The sequence below is a fragment of the Littorina saxatilis genome, linkage group LG12, assembly GCF_037325665.1.
Source record: "Littorina saxatilis isolate snail1 linkage group LG12, US_GU_Lsax_2.0, whole genome shotgun sequence".
NCBI lineage: Eukaryota > Metazoa > Mollusca > Gastropoda > Littorinimorpha > Littorinidae > Littorina > Littorina saxatilis.
Window position 1 is genome coordinate 8774012 of NC_090256.1, and position 27183 is coordinate 8801194.

Sequence of the window (27183 nt, forward strand, 5' to 3'; positions counted from 1 at the left end):
ATCGGTTTGAGTCATAGTACAGCACTGTGTTTGACGCTGTGTTTGACGCTAAATTGGTTTGAGTCATAGTACAGCACTGTGTTTGACGCTGTGTTTGACGCTAAATCGGTTTGAGTCATAGTACAGCACTGTGTTTGACGCTAAATCAGTTTGAGTCATAGTACAGCACTGTGTTTGACGCTAAATTGGTTTGTTGAAAATTAGGGGTTTGAGAGATTATTTTAGGAACTTTTGAAGTCATATGGAAATTCTAACTTCCTGTTATATTTCTAAATGCTATACATTAGCACAGAATGTTATGTGTGTGCATTACTGCATATTTATTGAGGCATATAAAAGCAGAAAGGAAATTGGGAGTGCAAATAGCAGCAAATGGTTGATGCATGGTTCGAAACTGCCTTGTCTTTGTTTAAATATTCCTCAGTTTTCTATCCCATGTTTTGAGCAAGGGATATGTAACTGAATACAGTGAAACCCCCCCCCCCCCCCTTCAATTTAAGACTCTCTTCCTGTACAGACCCCTGTTTACTCAGATTTTCTGTTCACAACCTCTGTAAATTTACCCCTGTTTAAGACCCGATTTTCTGTTCACAACCTCTGTAAATTTACCCCTGTTTAAGACCCGATTTTCTGTTCACAACCTCTGTAAATTTACCCCTGTTTAAGACCCGATTTTCTGTTCACAACCTCTGTAAATTTACCCCTGTTTAAGACCCGATTTTCTGCTCTGTAAATTTACCCCTGTTTAAGACCCGATTTTCTGTTCACAACCTCTGTAAATTTACCCCTGTTTAAGACCCGATTTTCTGTTCACAACCTCTGTAAATTTACCCCTGTTTAAGACCCGATTTTCTGTTCACAACCTCTGTAAATTTACCCCTGTTTAAGACCCGATTTTCTGTTCACAACCTCTGTAAATTTACCCCTGTTTAAGACCCGATTTTCTGCTCTGTAAATTTACCCCTGTTTAAGACCCGATTTTCTGTTCACAACCTCTGTAAATTTACCCCTGTTTAAGACCCGATTTTCTGTTCACAACCTCTGTAAATTTACCCCTGTTTAAGACCCGATTTTCTGTTCACAACCTCTGTAAATTTACCCCTGTTTAAGACCCGATTTTCTGTTCACAACCTCTGTAAATTTACCCCTGTTTAAGACCCGATTTTCTGTTCACAACCTCTGTAAATTTACCCCTGTTTAAGACCCGATTTTCCTTAATATTTGGATGTCTTAAAAGGGGGGCTCCACTGTACGATGAAAGATAACAGTGAAATGACCATAACAGTGAAATGACCATAACAGTGAAATGACCATAACAGTGAAATGACCATAACAGTGAAATGACCATAACAGTGAAATGACCATAACAGTGAAATGACCATAACAGTGAAATGACCATAACAGTGAAATGACCATAACATTGCAACAAATTTCAGAGCAGCGCATGCGTCAGGGAGTGAACATTGTGCGAGGAAAGCTGGCGGAGAAGGATGAAGATGAGGCGAAGGCGGGTCTTCAAAAACTTCTGGCACATACGCGACGCATGACGCAGGTAGCCACACGCGTCGTCGATCATCACTGCGACCCTGTGTTCCGTAACGGCCTCATGGTCTATGTGCAGCAGATGGAATCAGGTAACTCACACCAAACAATAGACCATTTCCGAAAATAACTCTGTCGGGTTTGTATGGGTTGTGTGGAGTGACTACCCTTGCCAAAACTTCTGACAAACATTAGAGGGGCCAGTCACTAGCGAGGGGTGTGTCGGAAACATGTGCTTCTAAAATGAAAGAGACGTGAGGGTAGTACATGTGATGCAAAGTGCAGCAGATGGAGTCAGGTTACTTACAGCAAACAGTTCACAGAATAATAACAACGTGAGGGTAGTACATATGATGCAAAGTGCAGCAGATGGAGTCAGGTTACTCACAGCAAACAGTTCACAGAATAATAACAACGTAGCAAACAGTTCACAGAATAATAACAACGTGAGGGTAGTACATGTGATGCAAAGTGCAGCAGATGGAATCGGGTTACTCACAGCAAACAGTTCACAGAATAATAACAACGTAGCAAACAGTTCACAGAATAATAACAACGTGAGGGTAGAACATGTGATGCAAAGTGCAGCAGATGGAATCGGGTTACTCACAGCAAACAGTTCACAGAATAATAATGACGTGAGGTTAGTACTAGTACATTTGTTAAAAACGTGCAGCAGATGGAATTAAGTAAATCACAGAATAAAACAACGTGAAGGAAGTATATGTGATGGTGCAGTTTTTTGTGCTCCAACTTAAACAGTATAAGGTACGGTACAAGGTACTTGCGATCTGAGGCCCCTCAGATGAGGGGATTGATACCTCCTGGTAAAAGAAACCTGTTGACTCTTTGTGTATTATCTTGACCAAAGTATACCTGTCAGGAAAGGCCACCTGCAATGAAGGGACACTTTTGGTCTCAATGGTTTGTTTTCAAGGCAGGTACAACCGTACATATTTTCTTTGAAGGAATTAGTAGGTCTGGGTGGACGCTTAATTTCAAACAGAAAAATCCTATTCGGCAGTATGAATTCATCGCTCATTATACTAAAATTCCTGTGATGTTAATTATTTGTGACACTAAGTGTACATCCTATACTTTGTGTGGTTGTTTGTTCATTTGCCTCAATTTTGATAAACAATATTTGTTGGGCTTTGTGAGATGTCTGTGATTTTTACTGAACACGTAAATGTCATGAAACAACTCTATATATTTTGTTGGTCTGCTTGGCAGTTAATTTTCATTTTTTATTTTTGGCAGTTTGTTTGTGCTTAATTTGAAAGTTTTCTCCAGAACTAGCTGTTTCATTTTTACCCACAGAATTTGCTGTGAATCCAGACAATGAAACATCTTTGATCACTGTGAAAACAACACACCTCTCTTCAATCAATCAATCAATGAGTCTTATATCGCGCATATTCCCTGGGTACAGTTCTAGGCACTCTGCGGTGGTGCCGTGTGAGATGAAATTTTATACGGCCAGTATATTGCAGCCATTTCGGCGCATATTTACCTTTCACGGCCTATTATTCCAAGTCACACGGGTATAGGTAGACAATTATTAACTGTGCCTAAGCAATTTTGCCAGGAAAGACCCTTTTGTCAATCGTGGGATCTTTAACGTGCACACCCAATGTAGTGTACACGGGGGGAGGTTCGGACACCGAAGAGAGTCTGCACACAAAGTTGACTCTGTGAAATAAATTTTCGCCGAACCTGGGATCGAACTCACGCTGACAGCGGCCAACTAAATACAAATCCAGCGCGCTACCAACTGAGCTATATCCCCGCCCATCGTCACTATACACACTATGTATTTCAGCAAGGCAGGGCGTGAAGGACGCCAGCCGAGCAGCCCTGGATGATCTCAGCCACGTCCGTGTGGTAGATACGCTTCACCGACGACTGGGTCTCTTGCTGGATGCAGCCGCTGACCTGCGTCAGGGTGTGAAGGGAGACAACCATGTTGACCTGCTGAACCCAGCGAGGCAGCGAGTCCGTAGGCAGCATCTTTTGTCAGACAAACCATCTACTGGTGAGTTCGGAGCGTCAATTTAGACAGGCGTAATGGCGTAGTGGTTAAAAAGCCAACCTCCCAAGCGGAAGCTCGTGGGTTCAAATACCAGCCGCGCCTGGCGGGTTAATAAAGGGTGGAGATTTTTCCGATCTCCCAGGTCAACTTATGTGTAGACCTGCTTGTGCCTTATCCCCCATCATGTGTACACGCAAGCACAAAACAATGGTGACTGCAAGTGAGAGCGATAAATAAATAGACCAACAAGTACTGTACGTGTGTCTAGAATTACTTCTGATCCAAGTTTGTTTCCTGTTTTTATATAGATCTGTCAGCAAACCTACATAATTAACATTTAGCAAAAACTTTAGCAGGTGACAAGTTGAATTGATATTCCCATTCGTATTTTATGCAAACAGGAGAACGAGTGGCAGATGCAAGGAATGCTGTTCAGGAAGAGAGGGAACGAGCAGGTCAGGTGACAGGAGCCGATTCTTCAGCTGGAATTGTCGGCAAAATCAGTGCCAGCTCACTGAATGCTGCAGTGCCAAAGACCAGAGAAGAAGCTACGGATGTTACTGCTGTTACTGAAGCTGCAGAACCCCAACGGCAGGGAGAAAGAGAAAAGAAAAAACGAGTGAAAAGTCAGTCAACAATAAGGTCCCCTGGTGTTGATCAGAATAAAGGTGAGCAGCCTGTCATGTTTTTCTCTGCAATACAGTGGAATCCCCCTTTTACGACCTCCAACAATCTCAGAAAACCAGGTCTTCAATAGGAGGGTATATTCAAAAGGGGAGTAGGTTTACACAGGCAATAAACAGAAAATCTTAGAAAAGAGGGTGGGGATGTTAAAAAGGGGGTTCCAGTGTAAGAGTAGACACTGGTGGTCCAATGGTTTGAAAATCATCAGCTGGTGCTAGTCCAATGGCATGCAAGCAGGGAATGTTGGTTGACGTTGTCAGGGCTGAGGTGAACCAATCAAAAGTGGGTCCCAGTCCATTTCAACCAATCCGACGCTGCGACCCAAGTGGGTGGGACCCACATTCGCTGCGTGCACCGCTGCCCAGGTGTATTGTAGACCAGGGAATCTCAAGAGATCACCTTTGTTTTGATGAAGATAGGGCAATTTGTCTATTTCTTTTGTTGTTGTAAAAGTGCAGAACAGAATGCAGACATTTTGAAAATGCTTGACCAGCTGCACTTAAGAATCATAGACTGAAGTTTATTGGCCAGTCAGATGGATAGATGGTTTGCTGGCTGGCTAGTAGGTTGGTTACTAGTTCATTCATTCATTCATTTGTTTGTTTCTTTGTTTTTGCTTCAGAGCATATCTTTCTGCTAACTTGTTACAGAGGAAGCAACAGTCATGCTGCAGAAGTGTGGAGATGAACTGATGGCGGCAGCAATGGGCAGAGACAGTGCCGATGTGGCCAGGTGGAACGGGGACGTGCTGGGCTGGACCTCTCACCTGGGGGAGGTGGCCCTAAGTCTGCTTGACCACTGCCACCATGCCGCAAGGAAAAGGTGTGTACCGTTGTTGTTTTGGGGGTTATTTTATTTTAAGGGGGGGGGGGGGGGACAGTGCAGGTGTGGCCATGTGGACAGGGGATATGCTGGGCTGGACCTCTCAGTGGGATGTCCATCTTTTGCATGGTTTCGCTGGCTCATATCGCTGCCGCGTGCAGAGACACACCGTGCAGGGCCGGACCAAATGAGTTGTAAGGGGGGGGTTCCTCCTTTTTGGGGGGGGCAAATCAGCGAAGTGGCAAAGCCACAAGCGCGCGCCTGCAAAGCAGGCGCGTGAACTAGGGGGGTCCGGGGGCATGCTCCCCCGGAAAAATTTTGAAAAACAGTTAAAATCTGTGCAATCTGGTGCATTCTGGGCCTTGTTTTGAGGGTTAAGAACAGCATTGTTTTGGTGGGGGGGGGGGGGGGTACCTTTTTCTCATCGGATTTCACATTGAATAAAATTTGTTAGAGACACACAAAATTTATTTTTAAAAAAATAATAATAAAAAAACACTCAAAGCAAGGTACATGCTTTTTCCAGGGGTGGGGTTCCGGAACCTCTGGAACCCCCCCCCTGGGTCCGGCCCTGACACCATTCTCTTGTGGTTGGCCTGCAATGTCACATGTAGCTTGCCTCAGTGTTACAATGGAAAAGCAAGGGAAAGGAACTCTTCTACAACCCATAAAACCTTGACAGTTTTTTTCTGAACATCATCTATGAGACAAAATGAAGTAATAGTAGCGTTTAGATATGGATTTTTCCAAAGTGAACTTCATCAACTGACAGTGGAGGAAGCTCAGCTGGCACCACTGTTAATCAAGGTGGTAAGATATACGAGCAATTCACGACAAGGACTGTATCTAGTTAGGTTTGTTGATGTTTTAACACTTTCTACCCCACCTATGTTGACCAAGTTTTGTTTTGCCGAGACCAGCTGTGGTGCAGCAGGTCACTCAGAATTGTAGTAACTGCATGTATCAACACCCTGGAATGCAGGCGTTAGATCGACGTTACAAAAAGCGACTGAAGCTAACAATCTGAGCGGATATATCCGTACCTGGTCAGATAGAGCCATATGAGTGGGTACGGATATATCCGTACCTGGGAGACAATGAGTTAAAACAAACGAAGTGACAGTAGCATTCAGATATGGATGTCTGCACAGTGAGATGCGACAACTGACGGTGGAGATGGACCGCCTGGCTCCACTGGTGATCGAGGCGGCCAGGTTCGTTGCCGCTGGTGACAAGGGTCAGACCAGCTCCCTCAGGGTCCTTGTGGACGACTGGACCACTGCTGTGAGTATTGGTCATTTATATTGTATGGGGAGATTTATATAGCGCTCAACGTTCTCTAAGCGCTTTACATATTAATTTCTGCCGTGTGAGATGGAATGTTTTACACAATATATCACGCATTCACATCGGCCAGCAAACCTCAAGCCTATTAGGGCGAGCATTCACCTTTCACGGCCTTTATTCCAAGTCACACGGGTATTTGGTGGACATTTTTATCTATGCCTCTACAATTTTGCCAGAAAAGACCCTTTTGTCAATCGTGGGATCTTTAACGTGCACACCCCAATGTAGTGTACACGACGGGACGGTTTTTCGTCTCATCCGAAAGACTAGCACTTGAACCCACCACCTAGGTTAGGAAAGGGGGTAAAAATTGCTAACGCCCTGACCCAGGGTCGAACTCGCAACCTCTCGCTTCCGAGGCAAGTGCGTTTACCACTCGGCCACCCAGACCATTATATGCCTTTTTGTTTGTTTGTTTGTTGTTGTTTTTTGCTGAGTGAATGTGCTTGTGAAGGTGTGAAGATTATTTCGCAGGTGGGGTGGTGGTGTGACTGAGGGGGGGGGGGGGGATCAAAACTATTTTCTGTGTGCGTATGTGTTTATGTGTGAAGGGGGGTGGTGGGTGTAATTATTGTATGAGTGAAAATTAGGTGAGGGCAGAGAAGAGAGAAAATGAGTGAGAGAGAGAGAGAGAGCACTTGTGTTATACTGTAACACTGGTGATTCTCTGAGTACGGTTCAAGTAAAGGAAGAGAGAGAACTGAAGAGGGGGGGGGGGGGGGGGGGAGGAGAAGAACAGAGAGAGAGTTTCAGAATCATTTGAGGTTTCTGTCATCACAGTCCTGACTAAATGCAAACAAAAAGGAGAGAAGTGAGAGGGTACGGAGAGAGAAAAATGAAGAGAGAGAGAGTTTCAGGATTATTGGAGATTTCCTGAGTTTTGTTATAATGGTATTTTTTGCATTGCGTTATACTTTTTCAAATACATACATTACTCGCTATTACGAGCTAGTCGTGTGACAGAGAGTTTTCTTGCACACAGACTGTAGATGTTTCACGACGGCTTTAGCCGGAGTGAAACAGCAGCAGTCGAGTTCCTTTACTTGAACCGTACTCAGAGAATCACCAGTGTTACAGAATAACACAAGTGCTCTCTCTCTCTCTCTCTCACTCACTCTCTGTCACACGACTAGCTCGTAATGGCGATTATGTCTCACAGCTTCAACAGAGGAGAGAACAAACACGTTTTGCGTACTCACGCTTGATAAACCTAAACACAGGAGCAGCCATTGTGGAGAGATCTACTTTTTGACGAAAGTGAACGAACAACTATGAATGACGTCTCGGTATATGTGAATGACATCACAGTCATCGTCACAGTCTGTATCTTTTGAAGCATTCCATTCTTCATGACGTCTTTCTGTGTCTGCATCCGCGAAATGTTTGTTCTTTCCGGGGTCTTTGTCATCTATGTTCAGAACTCTGTCCTTCTAGTTTCAGACTAACATGCCTCCTGAGCGAGCCACTTTCCAAGGGAAGCTAAACTCGCGTATGGAAACAGTACTGTAGTCTGGGATGCCGTTTTCAGTATTCTCAGCGTTGAAGAATTTGTAAAGAGAAGACACGACAACAGCAGGAGAAATAAAAGTCGTGTGTGCATTTTGGGGCTTTTGGAGGGACGATTTCGAGTTTGAATCCGTTCTTGCACATGCTCCAAAGCGTGTAACATACAATCTTGCACACGTTTGCTTTAGTAGTGGCAAAGAAGGAAAGCGTGTGACATACATATTTGTCTCCTTTATTGGCATCTGACATGCTAATTGTAATGTGATATTATAACTGCAGTGCAACAAACTACGTATCTTGGTGGATGTGACGGCGGGGGAATGGTTGGTGCTGATGGAACAGATCTCTGCTGCAGTTACTGAACACGATGTTGACAGTCTCAAATCATTGGTGAGTCTGTTGGTGTGTGCTTGTGTGTAGTGTGATAGAGAGAAAAGGGGAGACAGGCAAGCAGGCAGGTCGGTACAGGCAGACAGAGACAGAGATTCAGCAAGCTGGAAAGAGAGAACAAGAGAGAGGGAACGAGGGGTGAGACGGACGAGACAGGCATTGTGTGCCAAAACAGTGGAACCTTCTTTTAAGACATTCTCCCTTTTAAGACCTTGTTTTCTCAGACTTTCTGTTCAGAAGCTCTGTAAATTTACTCCGATTTTAAGACCACCTCCTTTTTAAGTCCTGATTTTTTTAGGTCTTAAAAGAGGGCAGTGAGCGTTCCGCTGTGCACCCTTTGTGAGGAAAGATATTCCTGTTTTTTTAAACTCTGAAAAAGTGCAACTGGTTTTTCTCTCTACTGTGTAACCTATTGTGTTTGAGATGCATCAGGATTTGCTTTGAAATAGCTTCTTCTTCTTCTTCGTCGTTCACACTTTGAAATAGCTGAAAGCTGCTGATTCTTCTTTCAAATCTTTTTACATGGTAAACTCTTTTCACTCTGACACATAACTCATTATTTTTTCCAGCTGTCTACTTTCGATCGTAACCAACGAGAGATGAATCAGCTGCTGACTCGAGCAAGGTCACTGGAAGGTCATCACGTGCCGAAAGGGGAGCAGATTGGGCAGTTCTTTCAAGATGCTCACCTTGAGTTGGACGGTCTGACTGCTACACTGAAAACCACCGCAGACTGCATTTCCATGTCAGGTCTGTCTTGTGAAGTTGGGTTGCAAGTACGGTTGATTTAAAGTTACTGAACTTGTCACGTCCAGGTGCACTGAGCCCCTAGGGCTTTCAGTCATGTCTCAGGCAGTTATCCGTTTGAAAAAATGCCAAGTTCCATAGACTTTCATGTAAGGAGTCAAAAACTACCACCAAAAAATTGGAATTAATTTTGAGCATTCCCCAGGCAGGAAAGCGTTGCCCTTGATCAAGCTCACATCAAGTCCTGCACGTGAACTCAGACCTGGGAACCCATACGATTTCGCCATATTTTGTACGCATTATTGTCTAGAATACGATCAGTACGGTCAGTGGAAAAACAATACGGCGAGAAACATTCCTAGACAACTTTTCTTCACAAGCACATCCTGAAGCCGATCCAATACTTTGACACATGATTACAGTTTTTGTCAGAAAACATTGAAAGAAGCATTTGTTTTTAATGTTTTGGTAAACTTAATAAATGGTACGACAGGCGCGGGTGAAGCATGTTTAAATCGTGGATGTTCAAATGCTGTGTGGAGTACGCTCATTTTTCTGAAAATACACCAAGTTTGTTTGAGAATACTCCAAGTGCAAAACAGGGATTCCCAGGTCTGTGAACTAATTACATCGAAAGCCTACATGGAAGTCTATTAGTCTTGGCGAGGGGGAGAATTCTTTCTATTTTGGTACTTAACATCAAGACATTGTGTTTGATTATGCGAGAAAATTGTAAAAGATGGTATGTGGGTCCATTTTGGCATACCGCACACAGCCTTGAGCCCCAGAACGTGATCAATCAATCAATCAATATGAGGCTTATATCGCGCATATTCCATGGGTACAGTTCTAAGCGCAGGGATTTATTTTTAATTTTTTAAATTTTTATTTTATGCAATTTATATCGCGCACATATTCAAGGCGCAGGGATTTATTTATGCCGTGTGAGATGGAATTTTTTTACACAATACATCACGCATTCACATCGACCAGCAGATCGCAGCCATTTCGGCGCATATCCTACTTTTCACGGCCTATTAGTCAATATAACACTTACCTCGACAGTACTATTCTTGCACATAATCTATTATAGGCCGAAAAAATTGGACAAAACGCTGCGTGGGTACAATTATCTCCCATAACCATGCGCCACCGTGGATCCCAAGCACTGTCCGAGTGCTTCCCCCTTACAGGATGTAGGTGGCGCGTCCTCTTTCTTTTTTCGCGCGTGTCAGACCGGCTGTGTTTCTGCTACGCTCCCGGATTATTTTGGACTAAGAGGCTTCTTTTCTGTGTGGACTATCACCTGTTGGATTATTGTGTGTTATTCCACTTCTGGCTTGAGGCTACGTTGTGTTTCCTTCAACTTGTGCCTCCGTTTTTGTGTGGCGGACTCGGCGTGCCTCCCGTCCTACTTCGTGGTGACCGGTCGTCTGCTTCTCGTTTCGCCGCATTCACTTGAGTATTGACCTAAATTTTCTTTGAATTTTGTTAATTCTCGGTCTTTAAGGGTACGTACAGGGCGAGGTAGGATGTCTCGTCCTGTTTTGGGCTCTGGTTCTACGGAACCAGAGTCTGCCGGGGGCAACCCTTCTCCGGGCGCCCAGCGTCATGTTTCACGCACGGAGAAGGGGATCTTTCGGCGCTCCGACTCTCCCTCCCCAAACGCTTTGCGTTTGCGGCGAGGGAGGGCGGAGAAAGCCTGTTTGAGCAAGCTCAATGCGAGCTTGCTCAAACAGGCTGGGCTTGAGCCTGGGACTTCGGGCGGGGCTGCGCCGTCGAAGGTTCGGGGAAGGTCGAGGAGAAAGAAAAAGCTTCTTTCTCCTTCTCCTTCAGTGGAACAGGCTTCCCCCCCTTCGACGCCGTTGTCCGGCCCTCAGTCTCAGGCTTCAGCTCCTCCCGGTTTCAAGCCTGGGGGGAAGGTTTCCTTCTCCTCCCTGGCTCGAATCCGGGGGCAGGTCGATTCCCAACCCTCTTTGGGGGTTGGTGAATCCGATCTAGGGGCTACTGGAGAGACTCAGGTTTTGACAGCCAACGGCCATACCACGTTGTAAACACCGGTTCTCGTCCGACCACCGAAGTTAAGCAACGTCGGGCCCGGTTAGTACTTGGATGGGTGACCGCCTGGGAACACCGGGTGCAGTTGGCATTAAAATCTTCCTTTAAATTACATATTCTTACTCCGAATCACATAAAGCATTTGACTACGTCTGAGATGCTAGGTACTGAAAAAAAAAAAAAAAAAAAAAACGCTACCCATCAAAAAACAAACAAAGGGAAGCGACCCCTACCAAAAAGCTTGGAATAGCTATGGTAACAGCCAGGTTCCCTGGGAGTTACCTCCCATATAGCTACTTCCTCTCTGTCACCACGTGACCGCTCATACTGACTTCAGCGTCTTGCAGAGAGGTTGTGTTGGAAATTTTGTGCGCTTTCTGTGGCTGCCTTTGGTGGAGTTGTTCACTTGCCGGCCACGTAACCCATCGTTCTCCTGTCAGGGCTTCGTTTGGTGAGCCCGTTCTGTTTTTTCTGTGGTTTTTGTTCGTTTTCGCCTGCTGTTGCTGATATTTTGTCCCTTGGACTCTGTGTGTCAGTAACACGTGCGTGTTGCCATTTTGCTTCTGTCAGCTTGGCTGACTTGCTGTCTGTGGCGTTTAACCTGTGCTTGTTCACTGTTTTGTTGCAAGTTTGGTTTGTTTCTGCGTGTTAGTTACTGCTTGCGGTTCGTGTTTACGTTCATTTTCAGTAACTTTCCTTGTGAAATTTTTTGCTTGTTTACGTTTTCGTTGTTCGTCAGCATGGCTGATCCAGACAAACGTAAGGGTAAATCCGATTTGAAGGGCAAAGTGAAACCTAAATCTTCTAGCACCAAGCCTTTGGTGGTCGTGTCGGATGAAGCACGCAATACCATTTTGACGGTGCCCATTTCACCGCCTGGTCCTAGTACTGTTTCTCGTCCTAGTACTTCTGCCGTTACTCCGCCGCCGCCCTCTGCGGCTCCGGAGCAAGGGGCTATCGTTGCCTCCTTTTTGAGTTCGTTACTCCCAGAGATACGTTCCATGGTTCAGACTGAAATGCAACGAGCGTCTCCTTCCGCTAGCGCTTTCCTTCCTGCGGAGATGGGGGGGGTGCGTTCCCTCGCTTCCGTGGTGGTTACCTCGGCTTCCGGTCTGCATGCTCAGGCTGCTTCCGCCTCTACCACAGGCGTCTCAAGTAAGTCGGACCGGTCTGGCAGCCCTCGTGAGGCGTTCGGACATTCCCTCACGGGAAACGGTTCATTGGCTCGGGGTCACTCCCTGCTCTCTACTGGCAACAGTACTCCGTATGGTGAATCTGTCGCTCAGCTTCGGTGTCTGCCCTCACTAGCCCGCACCCAGTGCCGCAGTGACGGGTTTGACCGAGAACTGGCCTCCGGGCTTTACGGCTCTCAGCCGCAGTTCTCGCATTCGTCGTTTCCGCCCCCGGCGGTTTCGACGTCTGCACTTCCGGCTTCGGCCGGACACGCTGTCTCTCATCCTAGCACGTCCGCTTGGCTGCAGGAGAGGGATCAACGGCGTGAGGTTTTTGCGCTTCCGGCGCTTCAACCAGGCAGGCTGTCACTTCCCCCGGACGGGGTCGCGACTTCCTCCCACGTACATCCGGTGGCTTCGGATGGGTTTCCGTCTTACCCTATGCACTTTAGTCAGGGTTCAAGTCGGGATCACTTCCAGGATTACGGGTTTCCGGTTTCCGGTCATCCCGCGTATCCTGCCGCCAGCGTTCTGGATGACTACGGTCATGGCACTTCCTGTGACCACTCTGATGTGCAATCAGTGGCCAGTGAAGAGCCTCCTTCGGGAATGTCGTCAAGGCTGCGTGTCATTCTGGACACAGCAGCTGAGGTGACTTCACGTTATTTCCCGGAGGGCACGGCTGCGGCGGTGGCTCCCACTTCGGGGGTACCCTCGGCGATGTCGGATTTCCTACCTGCTAAGGAGGCTAATCCTTCCTTCCGCTTCGCGGAGTCGCCCGCCATAGCCTACCATCTGTCGCAAGTCTGGGCGTCGGCGCCTAGGCGGACAGGTGGTGTGCCTTCGGACCCTGTTCCGTTTCTGGTGCCTTTCGGCACAGTTCCGGAACAATCTCAGCCTTGGCTGGCGACGATGGCACAGACTTCTACTTTCGTGCCATTGCCTCAGCGGAAGCTCGCGCTTCCTCGGCATAGCCGGAACCTCGTTGCGTCTTACGCACTTCCGCGTTCCGTCTTGCCGGTGACGCCGGACTTGACAGCACTTCTGGCCAAGCCAGTCAAGGGCGACTCAGTCATTCCGGTGAAAGATAGCACTCTCCTCTCCCTGGAGGAAGTCGGACGTCAGCTGTTGGAATTGGCTTCAATTTCCGACACGCTGATTCGGGCTCTCTCTAGGTCTTTGACGGACGACTTAGTCCCGTTTACGCTCAGCGAAGAGCAGAACGCGGACGACGTCTCCTCCCTCCTCACAGCGTTGGCTAAGGTAAACGAGGAACAGACTCGTCTGTCCTCTTTACAGTACGCACACGCAGTCTTGGCGAGGAGGGAGTTGTTTCTTGCCAACTCTCAGTTTGCAGAGCAGGTTACCAGAGACACTCTCAGAGTGTCGCCGGTTGTGGAGGGCTCCTTGTTCAGCCAAATGGCGCTTGTCGCTCGGCAACAGGAGATTCAGTCCAACAAGGATTCTCAATTCCTGGACATGACTCTACAGGGCATGAAGCAAGCTAAGCCTTCCCAGCAAGGGAAGTCTCAGCCGGCCTCTCATCCCAAACCTGCTCAGAAGAGACCTGCACAGCAGAGCTCTAGAGGCGGCAAGAAACGGATGGCGTCGGGAAGGGGACGAGGCGGCTCGAGTAGCAAGCCTCACCCCCAATGAAGCGCTCCCGATCTCACCACCCTCCCGCCCTCCACTCTGGTGATGGCGGGAGGCCCCTCCCGGGCACTTTCCCATTGGATGGTATCAGTAGACAGCCAATGGATAGTGGGAGTTGTGAGATCGGGCTTCCGTCTCTTATGGCGGGAGGAGAAGGCACCTCTTTCCCGACATCCGCCGCTCTTCAGACCCCCCTCCTCGCAGGAAGCAAGATCCGTCCTTCAGGCGGAGATTGTCTCCCTGGTGCAGAAGGGCGCGGTCGAGAGGGTCCTGGACCAAAGCTCACTGGGGTTTTACGGCCGGCTTTTCGCCGTCCCCAAAGCTTCAGGGGCGTGGCGCCCCGTCTTGGACTTATCTCTCCTCAACACTTTTTTGAGAGAGATCAAGTTCAAGATGGAGACGCCGGCCACGGTCAGGGACTCTCTGCGCCCAGGAGATTGGGCGACCTCCATAGACCTGACGGATGCATATTTCCACATTCTCATGCATCCGGCCGACCGGAAATGGCTTCGTTTCCGGTGGGGAGATCAGGTCTTCCAGTTCCGCGCGCTCCCTTTCGGGCTGTCTCTCGCACCATGGATCTTTACCATGGTGGTGAGACAGTTTTGCGCTCTGGCGAGGTCGCAGGGGGTTCGTCTGCGGGTCTATCTGGACGATTGGCTCGTTCTGAATCAATCCCAGATAGGCTGCTCGCAGCATACCCAATCGGTTCTTCGAGAGGCTCACTTGTTGGGTTTCTCGATCAACCGATCAAAGTCGGAGCTGATCCCGTCTCAAACGTTCACCTACCTCGGGATGTCGTTCGACACGGTTGCCTGGACTGTCCAGCCCTCCCAGCGTCGGGTGGACAAACTCCAGGCTCAGATCCGCTCCACTTTGCCTCTCCTGCAGGCGCCCCTCCGGTCTCTCGCCTCCATCTTGGGGCAGATGGAGTCCATGGCTCTGTTGGTTCCTCTGGGCAGGGTCCACAAACGGCCTTTTCAGGCAGCGCTGAAGCCGTTTGTGGACTCTCCTCAGGTGGACTGGAACGCCCTCGTCCCCCTCCAGGGATGGTTCCAGTCCGCGACCCTTCCGTGGCTGGACACGGAATGGATCAGCAAGGGAGTTCCGATCGCCCTACCTCCCCCAGACTTGGATCTGTTTACAGATGCTTCTCTGCGGGGATGGGGGGCACACACGGACCTACACACGGTGTCAGGTCTGTGGTCGGAGGAACAGAGCCAGTGGCATATCAACTTGCTAGAGCTGGAAGCAGTAGCTCTAGCTCTAGTCGAGTTTCTGCCCTCCCTGCAGGCCAAGCATGTTCGTCTGTTTACAGACAACACGACTGTGGCCGCCTATATCAACAAGCAGGGAGGCTCGCGGTCCCCGTCTCTCTCGGACAGGACCTGCGAGATCCTGAAGTGGTGTGCTCTTCACCACATCACGATCTCAGCCAGGTACCTTCCAGGGAGGCTGAACACTCTGGCGGACGAGCTCAGTCGCTCCGGCAGAGTGCTTCAGTCAGAGTGGACCATCACTCACGGGGCACTGCTGCGCCTTTGGGCTCAGGTCCAAAAGCCTCTCGTGGACCTCTTTGCCACAAGGTTCTCGAAGAGGCTTCCGGTGTTTGTCTCGCCATTCCCGGATCCTCAGGCTTGGCGAGTAAACGCTCTGGACATTCCCTGGACGGGCCTGGAGGCGTACGCCTTTCCGCCTTTCCCATTACTCAGCCGAGTAATTCGAAAGGCGGAGCTGGAGGGGCCGACTCTTCTTCTGCTGGTCGCCCCTCTGTGGCCGTCGCAGGTCTGGTTCCCGGACCTGCTCCGGCTCGCCCACGGGCCTCCCATTCCTCTCGCCCTTATGCGAGGGGAACTCGTGCAGCCCCGAACAGGCATTCCACACGAGGAGCCCAGTCTTCTGAAGCTTCACGTGTGGAGGTTGTTCGGGACTCACTGAGGCGCTCGGGAGCGTCATCCTTGACGCTGGATCTGGTGGACCGCTCACACAGGGCGTCCACGGCGTCTGTTTACGCCTCACACTGGAGGTCCTGGGCCTCCTGGTGCTTGGAGAAGGGGGTGAGTTCGGTGGCGCCTCGCTCTATGCAGGTGGCCAACCACCTCTCTTTTCTTTTTTCGCAGGGTGCGTCTGTTTCCTCCTTGAGGGTCCGGCGCTCAGCTATCTCTGCGACGCTTAAGCAGATCGGTAGATCTATTAACGTCGGGGGTGTGATTGCAGCAGTAATCAAGGGTGCTGCTCTCAAGCAGGCCAGGTCCAGGTGCCCGTCCCCCAAGTGGGACCTTTTTCTGGTCTTAGCATTCTTGCGATCTTCGGAGTTCGAACCGCTGCGGGAGGCTAGTCTGCATAATCTTACTCGGAAGACGCTGTTTCTTCTTCTGTTGGCGACGGCCCGGCGGGGTAGCGAGGTCCACGCCCTGTCGGGTCTGCCAGAGGATATTTCTTTCGAGTCGGACGGCTCTGTCTCTTTGCATTTCCGTCCCGATTTTTTGGCCAAAAATCAGACTCCGGGGCAGGCCTCTCCGTTGGTTAGAGTCAAGGCACTGACCAACGCGTTGGCTCCGGACGACCCTGATTTGGCCAACTGCCCTGTTCGGGCCCTCCGTTTGTACTTGGAGCGCACTCAGCCCTTGCGTTCCAAGTCTCAGAAGTTATTGTTTCTCTCCCTTCTTACAACTCGGGAGAGAGATGTCTCAAAGGTTACGTTGGCCCGGTGGGTGACTTCTCTGATAAGGCAAGCTTATGTTTGGAGTAGCACAAACAGGGGGGGGGCGCTGCCTGCCTTTCCCCTGGACTCCCCCAGAGCCCATGAAACGAGGGCATGGGCATCATCGCTCGCAGTCCTACGCTCCATGCGCCTCGATGATGTTTTGTCTACTGCGTACTGGCGCTCTGAAGATATATTCCTGAATTATTATCTTCGGGACATTTCTGCCCTCCGCCAGGACGGCTCTCGTGCTCTGCCTGCACTTGTAGCAGCTGGTCAGGTTCTGACCAGAACGTGATGGTGAGTTTGAGTTTATTTCTTGCCCACCGCCATGTTGATGTTATCTGCTTTATGTGATTCGGAGTAAGAATATGTAATTTAATGGAAAATTTCTAAGTAAATTTTCATTTCATTAATATACTTACCCGAATCACATAGTGAATTCCCTCCCTCCTTCCCCGCTTGTGGTTTTTAGTCTTTCTGAAGCCGTATGAGCGGTCACGTGGTGACAGAGAGGAAGTAGCTATATGGGAGGTAACTCCCAGGGAACCTGGCTGTTACCATAGCTATTCAAGCTTTTTGGTAGGGGTCGCTTCCCTTTGTTTGTTTTTTGATGGGTAGCGTTTTTTTTTTTTTTTTTTTTTTCAGTACCTAGCATCTCAGACGTAGTCAAATGCTTTATGTGATTCGGGTAAGTAAAAATTTACTTAGAAATTTTCCATTTTCCGGTGCCTCTCCTGTGCCCTCCTCGGTTTCCACCGCTGTGGAAGCCAGGAGGGACACGGGTCCTCCTCTGAACTCCCTCGCTGGGTCGTCTGCTGCTGTTTCGACAGTAGTTTCGGCCTCCTGGGGGGGGAGATCGGAGGAGATGACGGGGTCTCTGAATTCCCTCCCCGCTGGGGTTGGGATGCGAATTGACCCCGTTCAGGGCGGTCCTGTGGGGGCAGGGGTTTCAGGCTTCGTGCCTACGACCACTGCTACTACGGTTCCCTCTGACGTCCGTGTGACTGGTGGCTGTCCCTCTTGTTAAGACGCTCCGGCCGACTAGTTACTGGACGTGGAGGTGTTCGACAGAACGTGGTACTTCTGTCGAATGGTCAGGGCGACGGGAACATTGTTTCTGTTGCTCAGACCGACACCTCCGACCGGACCGTCTTGACCCCACGCCATTCCTTAGCGTCTGGTGTTCGGGTGACGGATGGTCCGGACCAAGGGTCCGGAACGTTCCAGGCTTACGGGTCGGGATCGAACCGGACCCACGGGTCCCGACTGGACTTGACCTCCGGGTTTGGTCCGGACGGGACCCACGGGACAGTACCTCTGGCCCTTGCCGGACCCCCGGACCTACGGGTCCGGATGGTACGGTACGGGACCAGTGGTTCGGTCGGGACCGGACCACCCGACCACCTCTGTTGGTCTGGGTGGTCTGGCACCGAACCGGACCACCGGACCTACGGGTCCGGATGGTACGGTACCGGACCAGTGGTCCGGTCGGGGCCGGACCACTCGACCACCTCTGTTGGTCCGGGTGGTCTGGCACCGAACCGGACCATGCCGGACCTACGGGTCCGGATGGTACGGTATGTCCACGTCCGACCGAGCCACCCGAACACTTCTGTGGGTACGGATGGTTCGGTACCGAACGGGACCTCCGGATGCTACGGGACCGGACCGAACCTACGGGTTCGGATGGTCCGGTACCGGACCAGTGGTCCGGTCCGAACCGGACCACCCGACCACCTCTGTTGGTCCGGATGGTCTGTCACCGAACCGGACCATACCGGACCACCGGACCTACGGGTCCGGATGGTACGGTAGGTCCACGTCCGGACCGAACCACCCGAACACTTCTGTGGGTACGGATGGTTCGGTGCCGTACGGGACCTCCGGATGGTACGGGACCGGACCACAGGACCGGAACACCGGACCACCCTATCGGATCGGTCCGGACCACCCGACCACCTCTGTTGGTCCGGATGGTCTGGCACCGAACCGGACCTACGGGTCCGGATGGTACGGTATGTCCACGTCCGGACCGAGCCACCCGAACACTTCTGTGGGTACGGGTGGTTCGGTGCCGAACGGGACCTCCGGATGGTACGGGACCGGACCGGACCTACGGGTCCGGATGGTCCGGTACTGGACCGGTGGTCCGGTCCGGACCGGACCACCCGACCACCTCTGTTGGTCCGGATGGTCTGGCACCGGACCACCGGACTTACGGGTCCGGATGGTGCGGTGTGTCCACGTCCGGACCGAACCACCCGAACACTTCTGTGGGTACGGATGGTTCGGTGCCGAACGGGACCTCCGGATGGTACGGGACCGGACCGGAACACCGGACCGGAACACCGGACCACCCTACCGGACCGGTCCGGACCACCCGACCACCTCTGTTGGTCCGGATGGTCTGGCACCGAACCGGACCTACGGGTCCGGATGGTACGGTACGTCCACGCCCGGACCGAGCCACCCGAACACTTTTGTGCGTACGGATGGTTCGATGTCGAACAGGACCTCCGGATGGTACCGGACCTACGGGTCCGGACCTACGGGTCCGGATGGCCCGGTGCCGGACCACCCGACCACCTCTGTTGGTCTGGGTGGTCTGGCACCGAACCGGACCATACCGGACCACGGGTCCGGATGGTACGGTATGTCCACGTCCGGACCTAACCACCCGAACACTTCTGTGGGTACGATGGTTCGGTGCCGAACGGGACCTCCGGATGGTCCGGCACCGGACCGGAACACCGGACCACCCTACCGGACCGGACCGGCACCCCCGACCGGACCAGACCATTTCTTTTCTGATCAGACCCGATGGGTTCCTGTTCAGTCTATAAATGGCGGGGGTTCGTTGGCTGGGCTGACCCAACAGTCGCAGGGTTGTTGTTTTTCTCCCCCTTCGGCTGCTGGAGACGTTTCGTCTTTGGGGCAGGGGTCTTCGCGGCCTCCTGCTTCTGTGGGCGTTTCTTCACAGCCTGCTTCATCGCTTTCGGCTCTTCCCCCTCAAGCTCCCTACACTCCTGCTTTTGAGGAGTTGTCGGGAAGTGAAGAGGAGAGTGAGTCGGAGGACGATAGGGAGGAGGATCAGGGTCGCCCTGAGGTTAACACTGATCCTCTACCCTTGCCGGTTTCTGATGGAACTTCCGAAGCTATGCTTCGTACTTTCCAACAGTACATGACAGACATCACGCGGCGTCTTGACGTCACGGATGCCTCTCTTAAGCGTCTGTCGTCTAGTGTTGACACACAGGACCTGGACCCGGGGTCTGAGGACGAGAGGCAGGAGGCTCGTCCTCGCACAGCTAGAAGGACGTTTGAACAGTTTCAGGACGTCCTTCCCTGAGACGCCCTCTCGTCCTTTGAGTCCGCTTCGGCCCGGGCGTGGGAGGCTCACGCCGCGTCTGCCGGCGGCTCGTTTTATGAACGATCCGTCCGCCGGCAATTCGCGTTCCACCCTAGTCTTAGTGCCACGGTGGAAGCGGCAGCACATCGCCTGAGGAGTACAGATTCACGTGCAAACGCGACCTATGTTCCTCGGGAGGACGCGGGTTCAGTGCCATGCTTTCCTTTGGGAGGCGCACCAGACTTCGAGTGTTTAGGGTGGGGCTGACGGTGATGTGTTCGTTGGGGAGGTGCCTTCGGTCAAGAAGGTGGAACTGAGCTCTGCTTCGTTCCACAATCTTGAGGCCACCGTTTCTTCCACAGTCGAGGCCCAATCACAGGCCTTGACATGGATGAGCACGCTGTCCACACTGTTGGACCCTCCCGATCGGGCAGAGTCCGATTCCACTCGGGTCCTTGACACGGTTCGAGTGGATCGGGCTTTGCATGCCGTGCGATCGTGCGTGACGTCTGCGGCAGAATTGGCCATTGGAACACGGGTCCACTTTATTGGCCCTGTTCCGTGATCATTTTCTGCCTACTTCTATAGTGCCTCCGGATATGAGGAAGAGTCTGAGGAACACGTTTCCTCAGCCTTCTTCCCTCTTTCATCCGGACACTGTTCGTTCTGTGGTGGAGTCCACACGCCAGAGGAACACTGATTCTCTGATGGTTGGCCTCGCTGCTTCGGCGACGGCGGCGGGGAGTAAGAGAAGTGCTACAGTCACCTCCAGCTCCCAGCCTCAGAAGAAGAAGAAGAAGCCAGTTTCACTGCCTCCTTCTTCCTCCTCTTAGGCGCCTGTTGCGTTCCCAAGCAAGACGAAGGGTGCTCAGACAGGTAAGGGGAAGCACCACCACCAGGGGGGGTGGTCGCAAGCCTGCGCCTGCCCGCCAGCAGAATTTTCAGTGAGTCCCGGCCCTACGTTGACGCCCCCTCAAGTTGCCCCTCTTTCGTCCGTCGGTTCCCTTTTTCGGGCCCGCGGCATGTGGGGCAGACTGGTCTCCAACCAGTTTTTCTTGAGGGTGGTGTGGTCGGGGTTTTCTCTACCGCTGTCGTCACAACCTCCATTGTCCGCTCTACCCTGGACGTTCCCCCCTCCTCGAGACCCTGCCAGATGGCAGGCTCTTCAGGACGAGGTGAACTCGTTGGTCGAGAAGAAGGCGGTCTACCCCCTTTCTCAGCCTTCTCGGGGGTTCTGCTCCCGCCTGTTCACCGTCCCCAAAAAGGACGGCCGGTTCAGGCCGGTGTTGGACCTCTCCACCTTGAACTTGTACCTTCACAGGTGCAAGTTCAAGATGGAAACCCCTTCGTCGGTCCGGTTGGTCATCCGGCCAAACGTTTGGGCCATGTCTGGGACCTCCAGGATGCTTACTTCCACATCCTGGTGGCCCCGGGGTACCGACATCTGCTCCGGTTCGTTTGGGAGGGCACAGTGTTCGAGTTTCGGGCCCTCCCATTCGGCCTGTCCTTGGCCCCTCTGATTTTCAACGGGGACAACAACACCACATGCTTAGCTTACCTTCGCCACCAGGGGGGCACCAATTCTCGGTCCCTCTCCCTGTTGGCGGAGGAGATTCTGCTCTGGTGCCAGACCAATCAGGTCCGGATGTCAGTCCAGTTCGTTCCGGGGAAAATGAACGCCCTGGCCGACATTCTCAGTCGGGGCGATCAGGTTCTCTCCACAGAATGGACCATCGCTCACAACGTTCTACAGCGTCTGTGGGCAAGGTGGGACCGTCCTCTGATCGATCGGTTCGCAACTCGATTCAGCGCTCGGCTTCCCAGGTACGTCAGCCCCTTTCGAGACATGAATGCGTTCCACTTGGACGCATTCACTCTCTTGTGGAGGCTCCTCGATGCTTACGCCTATCCCCCGACATCTCTGATTCCGAGGGTGCTGGCAAAATATCTGCAGGAACGACCAAGACTGATTTTGGTCGCGCCTTACTGGCCAACAGCTCCGTGGTTTCCAGATCTTCGCGGTCTCACCCACGTAGACCCTCTACCTCTGGATCTGGACGGGGGAGGTCTGCTCCAGCCTCGATCATGCCTCCCTCATCCACGTCCAGAGAGTCTGTGCTTGACCGCATGGCTCTTGTGCGCTCCAAACTGCTTGCACTAGGATTGCACAAGAGTTCAGTAGAGTTTTCCTTGAACGCTAAGAGGCGATCAACTAATCAGCTCTACGACTTACGCTGGAGAGCTTGGGCCACCTTCGCCTTGTCCAAGGGGATAAAGCCGCTTTATCCCTCAACACAGGACTTGGCCAACTTCCTGGTGGAAGTGTATCAAAAGAAGAGTCTTTCTTCTAAGACTCTTCTTGGATACAGATCTGCCATCGCTTCCACGATTGCGGCCGCTACTGGTCGCAGATCTGAACACTTGATCAGGTCCTCTCTCATCGCTAATGTCCTTTCGGGTATTAGCAATGCAGCGGTGTCTAAACCTCGGGTTTCATTTCCCAAGGGGGATGTCTTTCTGGTCCTCAAACTCCTGCGTAGCAATGAGTTTGAACCCCTGGCAGGCATCAGTATCAAGTTGCTGATTTTTAAGACTAATTGTTCCTCATCGCTTTAGCCACTTGCCGTAGACTCAGTGGTATTCAAGCTTTGAGTGGCCTGGACTTTGACATTGAGTTCACCACACAGCAGTGGTTGCCAGCATGGTCACGTCAGTCTAAGGTATGTTTCTTGGGTATATTTTCTTTTACGGTAGTACTGTTCGAAAATTGCCTGGGTATCTTAATCCTTGGATTTAAGTGATTTTGATTAAGGAGTTTAATACTCTACATATCACCCTCACACCACTCTGGTATTCTGTGCAAGAATAGTACTGTCGAGGTAAGTGTTATATTGACTGTAAGGCTTCTTTTTAAGCCTACTGTCTATATGATACTTACCGAGACAGTACTATTAGAGTTTCCCTCCCGCCTCCCCTCTTGATATGTTATGGGCTTTTTGAGGGTCTGCAGCTCATAAAGAAAGAGGACGCGCCACCTACATCCTGTAAGGGGGAAGCACTCGGACAGTGCTTGGGATCCACGGTGGCGCATGGTTATGGGAGATAATTGTACCCACTCAGCGTTTTGTCCAATTTTTTCGGCCTATAATAGATAATGTGCAAGAATAGTACTGTCTCGGTAAGTATCATATAGACAGTAGGCTTAAAAAGAAGCCTTACATTCCAAGTCACACGGGTATTTTGGTGGACATTTTTTATCTATGCCTATACAATTTTGCCAGGAAAGACCCTTTTGTCAATCGTGAGATCTTTAACGTGCACACCCCGATGTAGTGTACACGAAGGGACCTCGGTTTTTCGTCTCATCCGAAAGACTAGCACTTGAACCCACCACCTAGGTTAGGAAAGGGGGGAGAAAATTGCTAACGCCCTGACCCAGGGTCAAACTCGCAACCTCTCGCTTCCAAGCGCAAGTGCGTTACCACTCGGCCACCCAGTCTTCACAGGAAATGTTGATTACATTTTGGCGGGAGATGCGAACTGACAAACAGCATAAAGTTTTGTTTGGCTGGCAACACTAAAGGTTTGTGTACAAGCAAACAGACAGTAATGAACAGAACAATGCAAGTGGTCAGGTAGACAGGGACAGGGTTGGGGGTTGGCAGACCTCATGCTAACTCTCCACTGAAAATCTGACACCTGAGGAGAGTTAGGATGAGGTCTGGGCCCTAGAGGTAAAAGCCTAAACAGATGTGAGATGATTGACATGATTGTCGGCACAGGAAAGATTAGGCACGATGTTTAAAGACCACGCACTGCAAATGACATATCATTCCTCTCACACCAGGTGACACCAACTCAGTGAAAATCCTAACTCTTTTTGGATAATCTGACATCTGAGGAGAGTTAGGAGGTGGTCAGGGCAGATCTGTGATGATTGTATTCACGGGGAAGAAGGCATGGTTAAATGACACGCTATCATTCCTCTCTTTCACTAGGTGACACCAGCGCGGTGAACAGAACCCAGCTGACCCAGCGCGGCAGGGAGTGGTGTGTGCTGATGACCTGTCTGGTGGCCGAGCTGGACCACGTGGCCGACACGCTGGGGGTGGTGGGTCAGAGCGCTCTGGGGGTACCCGCCATCACCGCCACCCAGGCTACCAGCATCAAGGCTTATGCTAACCTTCACAGCAAAGTGGTGCCCGTCCTGCAAGCAGAGACCGCACGCCTCAAGGGGAACTTGGCCTCTGTGGCTGCTGGGGGGTAAGTTGTGTTTAGAGACCGCACGCCTCAAGGGGAACTTGGCCTCTGTGGCTGCTGGGGGGTAAGTTGGGTTTAGAGACTGCACGCCTCAAGGGGAACTTGGCCTTTGTGGCTGCTGGGGGGTAAGTTGTGTTTAGAGACCGCACGCCTCAAGGGGAACTTGGCCTCTGTGGCTGCTGGGGGGTAAGTTGTGTTTAGAGACCGCACGCCTCAAGGGGAACTTGGCCTCTGTAGCTGCTGGGGGGTAAGTTGGGTTTAGAGACCGCACGCCTCAAGGGGAACTTGGCCTCTGTAGCTGCTGGGGGGTAAGTTGGGTTTAGAGACTGCACGCCTCAAGGGGAACTTGGCCTCTGTAGCTGCTGGGGGGTAAGTTGGGTTTAGAGACCGCACGCCTCAAGGGGAACTTGGCCTCTGTAGCTGCTGGGGGGTAAGTTGGGTTTAGAGACTGCACGCCTCAAGGGGAACTTGGCCTCTGTAGCTGCTGGGGGGTAAGTTGGGTTTAGAGACCGCACGCCTCAAGGGGAACTTGGCCTCTGTAGCTGCTGGGGGGTAAGTTGTGTTTAGAGACTGCACGCCTCAAGGGGAACTTGGCCTCTGTAGCTGCTGGGGGGTAAGTTGGGTTTAGAGACCGCACGCCTCAAGGGGAACTTGGCCTCTGTAGCTGCTGGGGGGTAAGTTGGGTTTAGAGACCGCACGCCTCAAGGGGAACTTGGCCTCTGTAGCTGCTGGGGGGTAAGTTGTGTTTAGAGACTGCACGCCTCAAGGGGAACTTGGCCTCTGTGGCTGCTGGGGGGTAAGTTGTGTTTAGAGACCGCACGCCTCAAGGGGAACTTGGCCTCTGTGGCTGCTGGGGGGTAAGTTGTGTTTAGAGACCGCACGCCTCAAGGGGAACTTGGCCTCTGTAGCTGCTGGGGGGTAAGTTGGGTTTAGAGACTGCACGCCTCAAGGGGAACTTGGCCTCTGTAGCTGCTGGGGGGTAAGTTGGGTTTAGAGACCGCACGCCTCAAGGGGAACTTGGCCTCTGTAGCTGCTGGGGGGTAAGTTGGGTTTAGAGACTGCACGCCTCAAGGGGAACTTGGCCTCTGTAGCTGCTGGGGGGTAAGTTGGGTTTAGAGACCGCACGCCTCAAGGGGAACTTGGAGTTTTGGTGATTGTGATGATGAAGAGATAGGGGTGTGGGCCTTGGGAATAGGATATTGCTTGAGTAACTGCGTGCTTGAAGGGGGAGTTGATGGTTTTGTTTGGTGATGGAGAAATTTTATGTATGCATTTCAGACACGCTGGGGGTAGGGGGAAGGGCTTGAGGATGGGGAAAAGGGATTTGTTGAGTTGCTGTGGCAGACGCCCAAGTGCCCTATTTACCCTGTCTTTTAACAACATTCCCAAATGTTGATAAGAAGATACCATTGCACTTTGTTTCTTCTTCTTTGATCACCTCCATTCCATCCTTGTTGTAACAGAGACAAATCAATGAAGGAGAGAAGCGAGCAGTTGGGCCACAACTTGATGGACTTGATGTCGGAAGTGGTGGAGATTGCCAACACCCCTGTGGATGACGTCACGCTGCCACAAGCGCAGCTCTTTGGTCGCCTGGACGCGGGACTGGCACGCAGCCGCTGGACGGAACAGGTGTGTTCTTCCATTCAGAAAGGAGAACGCGTGGCTCTCTTGTTATGTAGCTGTACAGGGGAACCCCCATGTTAAGACCTGTGAAAGTGTGGCTCTCTTGTTATGTAGCTATACAGTGGAACCCCCATGTTAAGACCGGTGAAAGTGTGGCTCTCTTGTTATGTAGCTATACAGTGGAACCCCCATGTTAAGACCGGTGAAAGTGTGGCTCTCTTGTTATGTAGCTATACAGAGGAACCCCCATGTTAAGACCGGTGAAAGTGTGGCTCTCTTGTTATGTAGCTGTACAGTGGAACCCCCATGTTAAGACCGGTGAAAGTGTGGCTCTCTTGTTATGTAGCTGTACAGTGGAACCCCCATGTTAAGACCGGTGAAAGTGTGGCTCTCTTGTTATGTAGCTGTACAGTGGAACCCCCATGTTAAGACCGGTGAAAGTGTGGCTCTCTTGTTATGTAGCTGTACAGTGGAACCCCCATGTTAAGACCGGTGAAAGTGTGGCTCTCTTGTTATGTAGCTGTACAGTGGAACCCCCATGTTAAGACCGGTGAAAGTGTGGCTCTCTTGTTATGTAGCTGTACAGTGGAACCCCCATGTTAAGACCGGTGAAAGTGTGGCTCTCTTGTTATGTAGCTATACAGTGGAACCCCCATGTTAAGACCGGTGAAAGTGTGGCTCTCTTGTTATGTAGCTGAACAGTGGAACCCCCATGTTAAGACCGGTGAAAGTGTGGCTCTCTTGTTATGTAGCTGTACAGTGGAACCCCCATGTTAAGACCGGTGAAAGTGTGGCTCTCTTGTTATGTAGCTGTACAGTGGAACCCCCATGTTAAGACCTGTGAAAGTGTGGCTCTCTTGTTATGTAGCTGTACAGTGGAACCCCCATGTTAAGACCGGTGAAAGTGTGGCTCTCTTGTTATGTAGCTGTACAGTGGAACCCCCATGTTAAGACCGGTGAAAGTGTGGCTCTCTTGTTATGTAGCTATACAGTGGAACCCCCATGTTAAGACCGGTGAAAGTGTGGCTCTCTTGTTATGTAGCTATACAGTGGAACCCCCATGTTAAGACCTGTGAAAGTGTGGCTCTCTTGTTATGTAGCTATACAGTGGAACCCCCATGTTAAGACCTGTGAAAGTGTGGCTCTCTTGTTATGTAGCTATACAGTGGAACCCCCATGTTAAGACCGGTGAAAGTGTGGCTCTCTTGTTATGTAGCTATACAGTGGAACCCCCATGTTAAGACCTGTGAAAGTGTGGCTCTCTTGTTATGTAGCTGTACAGTGGAAC

The 27183-nt window shown here is 51.1% G+C and overlaps 1 protein-coding gene and 1 non-coding gene across 2 annotated transcripts in view; both read left to right on the forward strand.

Moving 5' to 3' along the window:
- Positions 1 to 27183, forward strand: part of LOC138981193 (uncharacterized) — a 74053-nt gene that overhangs the window by 30117 nt on the left and 16753 nt on the right. The window contains exons 12-20 of the mRNA XM_070354033.1: positions 1437 to 1634; positions 3365 to 3577; positions 3976 to 4242; positions 4909 to 5080; positions 6232 to 6364; positions 8213 to 8323; positions 8893 to 9073; positions 24008 to 24272; positions 25733 to 25901. Coding sequence (XP_070210134.1) covers positions 1437 to 1634; positions 3365 to 3577; positions 3976 to 4242; positions 4909 to 5080; positions 6232 to 6364; positions 8213 to 8323; positions 8893 to 9073; positions 24008 to 24272; positions 25733 to 25901 — 1709 coding nt within the window. The remainder of the gene's footprint in view (positions 1 to 1436; positions 1635 to 3364; positions 3578 to 3975; positions 4243 to 4908; positions 5081 to 6231; positions 6365 to 8212; positions 8324 to 8892; positions 9074 to 24007; positions 24273 to 25732; positions 25902 to 27183) is intronic.
- On the forward strand, positions 11101 to 11219 carry LOC138983416 (5S ribosomal RNA). Its single transcript, XR_011461151.1, has one exon. It is a non-coding gene; the product is annotated as a 5S ribosomal RNA (ribosomal RNA).